The sequence below is a fragment of the Pteropus medius genome, unplaced genomic scaffold, assembly GCF_902729225.1.
Source record: "Pteropus medius unplaced genomic scaffold, Ma_sr-lr_union100, whole genome shotgun sequence".
Taxonomy (NCBI): domain Eukaryota; kingdom Metazoa; phylum Chordata; class Mammalia; order Chiroptera; family Pteropodidae; genus Pteropus; species Pteropus medius.
In genome coordinates, this window is record NW_024344436.1 from 4,576,367 (window position 1) to 4,589,013 (window position 12,647).

Below are 12,647 nucleotides of genomic sequence, written 5' to 3' on the forward strand. Positions count from 1 at the left end.
CTTCACTAGTGACTTCTACCAAACTTTCAAAGATGACTTAATACCTGTTCTTCTCAAACTCATCCAAAAAATTGAAGAGGAGGCAATATTTCCTAACTCATTTTATGAGGCCAACATTACCTGGTACCAAAACCTGGTAAGGATAACCCAAAAAAGAAAATTATAGACCAATAGCTCTGGTGAATACAGATGCAAAAATTTTAAACAAAATACCAGCAAACTGAACACAACAATACATTAAAAATATTATACATCATGATCAAGTGGGGTTCATTTCAGGGGCACAAGGATGCTTGAACATACACCAGTTAATCAATGTGATACACCACAAATACAAAATAAAGAATAAAAATGATATGATCATATCAATAGATGCAGAAAAAGCATTTGACAAGATATGTTATCCATTTATGATTAAAACACTTAATAAAATGGGTATAGAAGGAAAGTACCTCAATATAAGAAAAGCCATATATGACAAACCCTCAGCTAATATTACTCTTAATAGTAAAAAACTAAAAGCTTTCTCTCTAAGATGAAGAACAAGACAAAGTTGTCCGCTCTCACCACTCTTTTTTTCAGCTTTATTGGAATGTAGTAGACAATTAGTTGCTTGTATTTACATTATACAATTCAATGAGGATTTTTTTTCAATTATAGTTGGCAAACAATAATATATTAGTTTCAGTTGTACCGCATAGTGATTAGAGATCCACATAACTCACAAAGTGATCACCCCTCTAAATCTAGTACCTCTCTTCTCCCTTACATATTTATTACAACATGGTTAACTATTTTCCTTATGCTACACTTTATACCTCCATGTCTATTTTGTAACTATCCACTTGCATTTCTTAATCCCTTTATCTTTTTTCACCATCCCCCCAACCTCCCTCCCATCTAGTAGCCCTCAAATATTCTCCATATCTATGAGTTTGTTTTCGTTTCTGTTGTTTATTTTGTTCTTTAGATTCCGCATATATATGTAATCATGTGGTATTTGTCTTTCTCTATCCTATTTACTTCATTCAGTGCAATACTCCTGAAGTCCATTGAGGAAATATCTTTTTCCATCCCCTTCCTTTTAGTTTGGCTTTGTGTAGTAAGTGTCCAGAGGCACAGTTCTGAGAGGGGTTCAGCTACAGGTCAAGTGTCTTTTAATCTGAAGTGAGTTTCTTGTAGGCAGCATATGTAGGGGTCTTGTTTTCTTATCATTCAGCCATCCTGTTTTTTGGTTGGAGGACTTAATTCTTTTCCATTTGAGGTACTTGTTGATAGGAATATAGTTATTAACATTCTTTATTCATGTTTTTGATACATGTTTTTTTTTTTTCTTAAAGAAGTCTCTCCAACATTTCCTGTAATACTGGCTTGGTATTGATAAATTCCTTTAGCTTATTTTTGTCTGGGAAGGTCTTTATCTGTCCTTTGACTCTAAATGATAGCTTTGCTGGATAAATTATTCTTGGTTGTAGATGCTGCGTTTTCATCATGTTGAATATTTTGTGCCAAGCCCTTCTGTCCTGCAAAGTCTCTTGAGAAATCAGCTGCCAGTCTTATGAGTGCTCCCTCATAGGTAACTAACTGCTTTTCTCTTGCTGCTTTTAATATTCTCTCTTTGTATTTAACCTTTTGCATTTTAATTATGATGTGTCTTGGTGTGGGCCTCTTTGGGTTCCTCTTTCTTGGGACTCTCTGAGCTTCCAGGGGTCACATGTTTATTTCCGTCACCAGGTTAGGGAAGCTTTCCATCATGATTTCTTCAAATAGCTCTTCAACTTATTCTTCTTCAGGTATCCCTATGACACAGATGTTTTTACATTTAATTTTGTCCCATAGGTTCCTTAAATTATTATTATAGTAATGGCTTCTTTTTTCTTGTTGTTCTGATTGGGTGAACAACAAGCAGCTGAGTGGGATTGGTGGCTCAATCCTCTTCTCCATCCACTCTGTTTATTCCCTCTAATACACTCTTCATCTCAGATAATGTGTTCTTCATTTCTGACTGGTTCCCTTTTATAATTTCCATTTCCATTTTTATGTTTTTTATCTCTTTGTTAAAGTTCTCACTGAGTTCATCTACAATTCTCCTGAGTTCATTGAGCATCTTTATAACCAGTGTTTTGAACTCTGCATCTGTTAGATTGCTTGACTCCATTTTTCCTGGATCTCTGTTCTATTTTGGTTTCTGCTTCTTTGTCTTCCCATTTTGGCTGCCTTTCTGTGTCTGTTTCTATATACTAATCAAAGCTCCTAAGTCTCCAAGTCTTATTAGCATGGCTTTGTGTAGTAAGTGTCCAGAGGCACAGTTCTGAGAGGGTTTCAGCTTCAGGTCAAGTTCAGCCCCAGGCCTGTGCTCCTCCATAGCCACCTGTTAAGATTCAGCAAGCAATCCACAGATGCTGTGCTAATAGTTGCCTCAAAAAACCACTCCAGAAATGGAGAACAGCTGCCACCAGTGTGGATCTTGGAGCTGACTCAGCAAGTAGTAGTGGACTCGCCAAAGATACTACTGGATGTGGGGGAGGCGGAGTTTCAAGGAATCTTCTGGGCAGAGCGACTCTATTATCCAGTTTGATGACATCTCAGCTATGGTGGCACTGCATCTGCACGTTAAGAGTGGTGAGGGCTCAACAGAGGAGCAATAGATATCACCAGCACCTCTGCCAGAGAGAAAGCCTCACTTCCGTACCTTGCTCCAACAACTCAGTGTCTCCCTGTAAGTCACTGGTGCCCCGCAAGAGCAACTGACCTGATGCTGGTGCTCAGAGTGAGCAAGTCTGTCATCGCGAAAGTCTGCTTGCAAACACAGCCCTTTTAAGAGGCATCTGCAGTTGCCAGCTGCAGCTGCCATAGCTTCTGTCCCACTCAGCCTCTCCCACTCAGCTGCTTGGGACTGGGCAGCTTCACGTCTTCACCCCCCCAACCTTCTACCATGGCAGAGTGATTTCTTATTTCTCTCCCTAGTAGTAGTGCTTCTGTTCATCTAGATCCAAGGCGACTCTGCTTGCTATTTGCTCCATGTTTCCATCACAACTTTGATTTGGTTGCAAGAGGGATGAACAAAGCCTCTATCATCTATGCCATTTTTTCCTTCTCACCACTCTTATTTAATATTGTATTGGAAGTCTTAGCTAGAGCAATCAGGCAAGAGAAAGAAAAAAAGGCATCCAAATTGGTAATGAAGAAGTCAAATGGCACTTTCTGCAGATGACATGATTCTCTATATGGAAGATAGAGAATCCACCTAAAGACTCCACCAAAAAACTATTAGAAACAATAAACAGTACAGTAAAGTTGCAGGATACAATATCAGTGTACAAAAATCCATTGTGTTCCTGTACACTAACAATGAAATTTCAGAAAAAGAAATTATAAGAACAATTCCTTTTGCATTTGCAACAAAAGGAGTAAAATACCTAGGAATAAACCTAATGAAGCATGTGAAGTTCCTATACACTGAAAACTATGAGGCATTATCAAAAGAAATTGAAGAAGAGACAAAGAAATGGAAAAATATTCCATGTTTATGGATTGGAAGAATCAACATAGTTAAAATGGCCATATTACCCAAAGTAATATACATATTTAATTCAATAGCCATCAAAATCTCAGTGGTGATGTTTTTTAAAGACATAGAACAAAAAATCATCAGATTTGTATAGAATCACAAAAAATTCTGAATAGCCAAAACAATCCTGAGAAAAAAGAACAAGCCCAGAGTTATCACACTGCCTGATTTCAAATTATACTACAAAGTAACAATAATCAGAATAGCATGGTACTGGCAGAGAAAGACATACAGACCAATGGAACAGAATTGAGAGCCCAGAAATAAATTCTCATATGTAGGGGCAAATAATTTTCAACAAAGGAGCCAAAGATATACAATGGAGAAAAGAAGGCCTCTTCAATAAATAGTACTGGGAAAATCAGAAAGCCACGTGCAAAAGATTAAAATTAGACTGCTATTTCTCACCATACACCAAAATTATCTCAAAATGGATCAAAGACCTAAGTATATAAGACGTGAAACAAATTACATAGAAGAAAACATAGATATTCAACTCATGGACCTTGGATTTAAAGAGGAGTTTATAAATTTGACTTCAAAGGCCAGGGAAGTAAAAAAAATAAATGAGTCAGACTATATTAAACTAAAAGGCTTCTGCACAACAAAAGGATCCATCAACAAGACAAAGAGGCCACCAGCTGAGTGGGAGAAGATATTTGCAAATAATACCTCTGATAAGGAGCAAACCCTCAAAATATACAAAGAACTCATAACACTCAACAACAAAAAATAATAAACAATCCAATTAAAAAATGGGCAGAGGACCTGATCCGACATTTCTCCCAGGAAAATATGCAAATGGCCATGGACATATGAAAAGATGCTCACCTTCACTGGCTAATAAGGAAATGCAAATCAAAACCACAAGAATAGCTGGTATCAACAGGACAAGTAATAACAAATGTCAGAGAGGTTGTGAGAGAAAAGGAACCCTTAAACACTGCTGGTGGAAACGTAAATTGGTACAGCCACTATGTAAAACAGTATGGCAGTTCCTCAAAAAAGTTAAGAATAGAATTGCCATGTGACCCAGAAATCCCTCTTCTGGGTATCTACCCCCCAAATTGAAAACATTTATCCGTAAAGATATATGCACCCCGATGTTCATTGCAGCATTATTCTTGACAGCCAAGACGTGGAAACAAATGAAGTGCCTTTCATTAGATTATTGGATCAAGATGTGGTACATATATACAATGAAATATTACTCAGCCATAAAAAAGATTAAATACTGCCATTTGTTACAATATGGATGGATCTTGAGATTATCCTGCTAAGCAAAATAAATCAGACAGAAAAAATTGAGAACCATATGATTTCACTCTTATGTGAGATATAAAACCGAAAGCAACAAATGAACAAGAAAACAAACAGAGACTCATGGACATAGACAACAGTTAAATGGTTACCAGAGGAAAAATAGGGGAGTGGGGAAAGAAGATAAGAATGAAGGGGGTCAAATATATGAAAACAAAATATGTTTAAAAGTAAAAACATCCAGTCTCGAGGTGGCTTCTTCCGAGTGTCCATGTTGTAGGACTTCTGTTCAGTTAGACTTCAGGTGATTCTCCATGATGGTTGTTCTGTAGTTAGTTTTTGATTTATTCTTGAGAGGAAGCAAGCACAGTGTTTACTTACTCTGCCATTTTGCCTGGAAATCTGTTGTTTGAAGTTCTTAAGTTGCTAGTTTATGGTGAATCTAGATCACTTCTCCTGATGCCCACTTACTGTCACTTTGCACTGTATTGTTCCACAGAACAGTGTTAGTGCCATTGAAAATACAGCACTCATTTATATTATGGCCATCTGATTGCATTTATATTCCAAGATGAACCTTTTTTTGGTATACTCTAAAGGTAAAATTTGGGGGATGTGTTTTAAAATGTATTATGTACCTGAAGTTTCAGAACTTTTTACAGAACTTTTAAATTTTTCATATAATAATCCAATTGATAACATGATCTTAAACTTTTTAATCAAATTTTATATAACGTGATGGCCTTCTATGCTTCAGTATGCCTTGTGATTGATGTATTATTGTGAGGAAACAAAATATGTTTAAAAATAAAAACACACAAGTATATAAAGCCCTTTTCTAATGATAAGTACATTTGAACCTGAGTGTTATCACAGTATTTTCATCAGGATATATTACCTACTTGTTTCTTAAAACTCTGTCTTCCAGGAGAAAAATAATAAGGTTGAATCATCTTATTAAAAATATTTCTTGAGAAAAAAACTAAATATCTGAATATTAGGGATATAAAAATTTAGATAATTCATACCTCAAGGAATATATGAATTCAGTGCCTTAGTAGTATTCTCAGAACAGTTAACTTTTTCTTAACATACATAATTTTTCGTATTTAAATATTCTAAATAAAGCTGACATTTACTCTTGACAAATACAATATATCTACATATTTACTAAAAATATGTTTAAATTGCTTTACTTTTCTTTTTACAAATTTTCATTTTAAGAAACATTTAATCAAAATTAGTTTTTTAATTATATGTTTGAATTATTTTAAGACAGGTAAATTACCAGTATTTTTCATACAACAAAATGTTTAACTTAGCCTATGTCAGATTCTGAACTGTGTTTTTTTTAAGAAGTTGTATAAGTTGCAAAGAAAATCTTTCGTTTCATAGCACAGTTTATCTGGACAAATACTTTACATTCGATAGTTACATTTGAAATTCACAAATCTCTTAGCCTTTTAAAACTTTAGTAAAGGAAGTAATAAGAATCACAGAAAAAGCTCTGAACTTTCTTTTCAGGATTAGTAATGCTCAAGTTCTGGAAGATGAAAACAGGAGAGTCAGTGAGTCCCTGAAGGCAAGTAGCCTGTCAAGCAGAGCCCAGCCAGTGCCACAGACCTAAACGTTAATCAAGGAGAATGTCAATCCAGAAGCTCTGTGATGTGATGTGATGTGATGTGATGTGATGTGATGTGAGTGGTGATTATTTATGGCCACAGCATGTCAAAACTCTGTATAAAACAGCTATCCTAAAGTTTAATAAAGTTACCTTTAAATGCCAGATTAGTTGTTGGCGTGTTTTTAAAAATCCCTGGAATTATGGATTTGCAATGTGGATTATCATTGTTCTATGTTAAATGCAAGCACATTACATTGAGCAAGTTCTTGAGGAGCATCCATAATTTTTTTCATCATTCCAATAGGTAGTGAGACTGTTAGTGTGTCCAAGAGTTATAAGATTAAGAACTTCTCTTGAAGAAACTTTTAATCTGGTTGGAGTTTGTGGATATGGTCTTGAAATAATCAGTGACTGGTATAAGGCTGTATTAGACTAATCACGGGAAGAGTAATATAGAAAAATAAGTGAATAGGCTTGCAAGAGAACCCATTAGTTCCAGGCCATTATTTAGTCTTTCCCCCACCTGCCTTGGGCCTTTGGTAACATTATTTATTCCTTGTTCTTGAAATTTTCTCTACCTTTGACCCGTGAGACATTTTATAAACTCAACTAATATTTACTAATTGAATATACACTCGAGTATAATTTAATCCTGCAAATTTGATAGTGTTATTATCCTGTTTTTAGGTTGGGACACTGAGTCTTAATTAGTTTAAGTTACTTTTGTAGGTTCACCCAGGAAATAAGCAATACATTTGAGGTTTAATTCTACCTTGTTTTCTTCAATTTTTGCTCTAAATTGCTATACTTGCCTTTTTTGACATTTCCCTTCATCAATTTTCTTCTCCCATTATCCATTTCTTAACATTTTTGAAAGGTTCAAATTTTACCCTTAACTATTCTGTCTTTAAACACTCCTGTTTGAAGCAATTTTCCCATCTTTCTGTGATCACCTCTATTCAGGTAATTTCCCGGTTTGTATCCTAATCTCTTTCACTGAATCTCTGATTTTTAATTTTCTATTTTTTGTTCTATGTGGTTTGGAAGCCCTTCCAGCATCTAATGATCTGGTCTGAATTACAGCTCTTTATCCTCCCACCTCCTCATTTTTCCATATCTGTCATCCTGCACCAGTTTCCCTGGGCATGAAAATTTAGTCAAATTTGATTTGTGCCTCTCCCTCTCCGTTGTTCTCTTTCAAACCATAGAGATACAAAATCCTGTTTTGCATTTCATCATAATATCATAATATATGGTCCAGTCCATCTTTTTCTGTTTCTACTGCTTGTGTAAAGTTTTCAGTTTCTTTTTGTTCTAGCCCATTCCAAAACTACTTTATCCAAGGATATAGGTAAGATTATTACTATAATAATTGATATATTTATTTATTTAATAAAAATTTTAAAGTAAAAATAATATGCATAAAATATGTACTTTAAAAATAATAATGATAATAATTAATAATAATAAAGAAAGAATTGCTTTTTGTATCCTCTGTGTGCCAGAGGTGCATAATTTACTCATTAAAACCTTTCAAGTTGCCGTTATTTTCCTCATATTAAGATAAAAAATTGGAAACTCATAGAAAGGTTAAACACATTTCCCAAGATCACACAGATACCAAGTAGCAGAACCAGGATTTCTGCTGAGGTCTATCAAAGTCCAATCTTCATGCTCTGGCTACTACTTCTCATTCACATAGGATATATATCAGGATGAAAAGGGAGCTACTAATTTTTCTGGGATAATAGGCACCAATTGGGACTGCCCTAGAAAAACCAGGACTTTGAATAACTTAATGAGTTCTATATTTTGCTTCCTCATCATTGCTTGTACCCCAGTAAATAATGGAGAGGTTGAGAGGACATCTTTTGGATAAAGGAAAATGTGTTCGTCCTTGAACTCCTCTTTGAAATATTCCGAAATAGGCTGGATACTCAAGAAAGGAGCTTAATAGAAAATTGAACTAAAGACAGAAATTTGAGTCATTTACATGGTGGGATTGCTGAAGACATGAAACACATGAGCTCATCAATAATTAAAGGAAACAGAAACAATATGGAAGGTTAAGAACTGAACCCTGGGAAATGTGAAATATATAGGGACGGAAATAGGAAAAAGAGCCTATAGACTGTAATCTTCTTTCTGGCATGAACCATGATTTTGTGTGTGTGTGTTCCTGAGCCTCATGTATTATATTGCCAAATACATTTATTAAAATCAACTCGACATTAACTATTATACAGATCCATATGATTCTTAAAAAATGAATTTAATTCTACTTTCTTGGGAGAGCATCAAATCTATTTCACATGAAGCCCTCCCAGCTGTCATCTCTTCTCTCCGACCAGGTTTGTGCTTCTTAATGAAGCTGAGAATACTATGATATGTAGGGACTGGTTTGGTACCATACTTGTGCAACTTCAATCATCTACCAGAAGTCTGAGACCTAATCCATATATATAAGACATATGTGCAAACATTTTTTATCAAGTGTAAATCTTCACATGTCTCATAATAGGACATATATAATATATAGTTTAAGTTAGAAATAAAGAAAGAAAGAAGTCTTTTCTAGGGATTCAAGTTTTGGAAAGGTGACAGTATTACGCAAATGGAAAGACAATATAACTTTTTGTTGTTGTTCTCCACGTTTACTAGAGCAAGGTATCAGATAACACGGCTTTAAAGAAGACCTGCTTAAGATGCATCTGGAAATGAAGTTGCCATGGCAACTGTCTCTGAAGTAACAAAATACCTCTAGAGCTTTCTAAGAACTCACAACATCCTCTTTGCAGTTGGATCTCAAGAAGAGCTTATTTTAATGAATTATTTTTCTCCTTTTGTGCGGTGGGATCAAGAACAAAGACTGGGATTTATTAATGTCATCTGGGCCATGACAATTCTCTGTGTAAATAGACAGATGAGGCACTGTCATTGCTCAGTCTTAGCTGAGGGTGAGCAAGTCCTCACTGTAGTATGTGCACAGACTTGCGTGCGGTGGTTTTAGTTGGACTTGCCTGGAGGAAGATGGATTCTGTCTTTGTGTTTTGATCTCATAACTTCCCAAAGAAGACTTTTGCCATCAACCCAAAACCTATCTAATCCACTGGCACCCAAAGCTCAAATTTCCCCCAATCAAGATTTATTTCTTGGTTATGAAATCTGTCATCCTTAATTCATAAAAGCTCTTGGTAAAGGGTGAAGCATGCAAGTTGCCACACAAAACTTTATTAGTAGTTATTAAATAAAATACCTTCCTGAAAACTGTTTTGACAATGTACATAGTTTACAGTAGCCAGGACTGGTATCTGGAGACAAAATTGGGTGATGTCAGTAACATATTAAGTACCTGTAAAGTTTGGAGTTGGACAAACCAGAGTTTGACTCAAGTTTCTAGAACCTACAAGCTGTGCGTGCTCCTCACTTTTAAAGTGGAGATGAACAGGTTGTGAGGAATAAATGTCAAATTATTCACACATTCCCTTTGTATCCTTCAGATGAGGGTGACAAATCAAACAGAGTTTGGTACACAGTAAGTGCTCAATATAAGATAGCAAAAAGTATTTTCCCCACAGCACTTTGTTCTTAATTGTGCTTAAAATGATGTAACCTGAATGAAAGGATAGGGCATTAAAAGCCTTCTCAAGTATTATCCGAGGCATAAACAAACACTTCTTCCTTAGGGAAGGTGGTCTCTGGAGCAGTGATCCTGAGGGAGCCTCTATGACTAGGTCACTGAAGTCTCCAATCCAGAAGAAAACTTTCCAGTCTCTGGTTATCTATGAGTGTTATAAAGGTGCCATCTCATCTGTGGGAACTGGACAGGAGGCTCGTGACAAAGCCATAGTCAGAAATCATTTTCTTCAGCTCAGCAGGAGAACCAAGGCAACCTACAGGTTTTGATTTTTAAAGGAGGGAAGCAGAAGCAGAAGGGTTTGAGCTCTGAGTCTTCACCTTCTTTTTCCCCAGGACCATTTGAGTCCCCATTAGAGAGATGGGTGGGAGCCAGTAGAGTACATAACTGTGACTCCAAGCAGGAGGCTGAGTGCTTGCCTGGCCTGGTCTGTTCTGTAGCAGAGCGGTTAAAAGCTGAAACCCCGACAGCAAGACTGCCTGAGTTCACCTTCTACTGCAACTTAGAAGCACTGGGTCTGCTGCAAGTCCTTAGGCCCAGTGTCCTCATCTGTAAAATGGGTTTAATCATAATGGCCCAGAACAATGTCTATTGCATAGTTAGTTCTCAGTAACTGTTCCTTTTGTTTTCTTTTTTTCTTAGCTTTAATAAGTTTATATTATTACTCCAGTATTATTGTTTTTATATTTTTATTTTTCAATTACAGTTGACTTACAATGGTATATTAATTTCAGGTGTACAACATAGTGATTAGACATTCATACAACTTTTGAAGCGATCACTCCAAGAAATATAATACCCATCTGACACCATACATAGTTATTGTAATAATATTGCAATATTATATTCCCTATGCTGTACTTTACATCCCCGTGGCTATTTGTAACTACCAATTTGTAGTTCTTAATCTCTTCCCCTTTTTCACCCTGCCCCACAACGCACCTCCCATCTGGCAACCATCAAAATGCTTATTACTCCAGTATTATTTTCACATAATAATTCTACGGCCATTCCAGCTAAAGATTCTGGGCAACACGACCCCATTTTTCTGCTCTGACTAGCACTGACCAAAGGTGGAAGGTCTATGCAGAGTCGAATGGCTTCTGCCTCTCAAGAACACTCAGAGAGGGAACCCAGGCCTTACAAACTTGATCAGGGTCTGTAGAGGGAAAGAAGTACTAGAAGAGGGCCACAGTGAGGTGGCAGGGTCATCCCAGCTGAGCTTTCTGAACATTCTCCTCAGTTAGACCAGCCCTTACACTGGAGGCAAATTTCACCCACAGACAGTTACTAGGATGGATGGTTCAAGGCACTTGGGACCGTAAAAACAGCTGCAGGTACATGGAGATGCCATCTTCTTTAAGTTCAAAAATCTGTTTAAATGCCATTCTCAAGAATGAGTTTCCGCTCCCCTCTTCCTCTGAGCAGTTCTTTCTTTTTCCCTCACAGATCTTCCCAGAGGAGAATGGCTGCAGAAAACACCTCCTCTGTGACAGAGTTTATCCTCGCAGGCTTAACGGACAAGCCAGGACTCCAGATCCCCCTCTTCTTCCTGTTTCTAGGTTTCTACGTGCTCACCGTAGTGGGGAACCTGGGCTTGATAATACTGATCGGGCTGAACTCTCACCTTCATATTCCCATGTACTTTTTTCTCTTCAACTTGTCCTTCATAGATTTTAGTTTCTCTACTGCCATCGTCCCCCGAATGCTTATGAGTTTTGTCTCAAAGAAGAATATCATCTCCTATGCAGGGTGTATGACTCAGCTCTTTTTCTTCTGTTTCTTTGTCTTTTCTGAATCCTTCATTCTGTCAGCGATGGCGTATGACCGCTATGTTGCCATCTGTAAACCATTGTTGTACATGGTCACTATGTCTCCTCGGGTGTGTTTATTCCTTTTGTTGGGTGTCTATGGGATGGGGGTTTTGGGGGCTACAGCTCATATAGGAAATATAGGGTTTCTGACCTTTTGTGCTGACAACCTTGTCAATCATTATATGTGTGATATCCTTCCCCTCCTTGAGCTCTCCTGCAATAGCTCTTACATCAATTTACTGGTGGTCTTCATTGTTGTGACCATTGGCATTGGGGTGCCTATTGTTGCCATTTTTATCTCTTATGGTTTCATTATTTCCAGCATTTTTTACATTAGCTCCACTGAAGGCAGGTCCAAAGCCTTCAGTACCTGCAGTTCCCACATAATTGCAGTTTCACTTTTCTTTGGGTCAGGAGCTTTTATGTACCTCAAACCACCTTCTATTATACCCCTTGACCAGGGGAAAGTGTCTTCTCTGTTCTATACCATTGTTGTGCCCATGTTCAACCCATTAATCTATAGCCTGAGGAATAAGGATGTCAAATGTGCCCTAAAGAAAACCTTGGGTAGAATAACCTTCTCTTGAAAAAATATTAGAAATTGAGAAAAGGGATGAGAATTTTTAATTATAGTGTTGTTATTATTATTACTATTTTCAATTAGAAATACAAGCTTCTTGCTTTTCTATCCCGTGCATAGAGGAAATTTGAACTCTCTTCCCCAAATCGATTTACTCTCTC

General features: G+C 36.8%; 1 protein-coding gene across 1 annotated transcript; it reads left to right on the forward strand.

The window, feature by feature from the left end:
* Positions 1-11,551: 11,551 nt before the first annotated feature.
* On the forward strand, positions 11,552-12,621 carry OR8B12 (olfactory receptor family 8 subfamily B member 12). The gene has a single exon (XM_039872834.1). The coding sequence runs from the start codon at positions 11,558-11,560 to the stop codon at positions 12,491-12,493; it is 936 nt and encodes a 311-aa protein (XP_039728768.1). The 5' UTR covers positions 11,552-11,557; the 3' UTR covers positions 12,494-12,621.
* Positions 12,622-12,647: the final 26 nt, after the last annotated feature.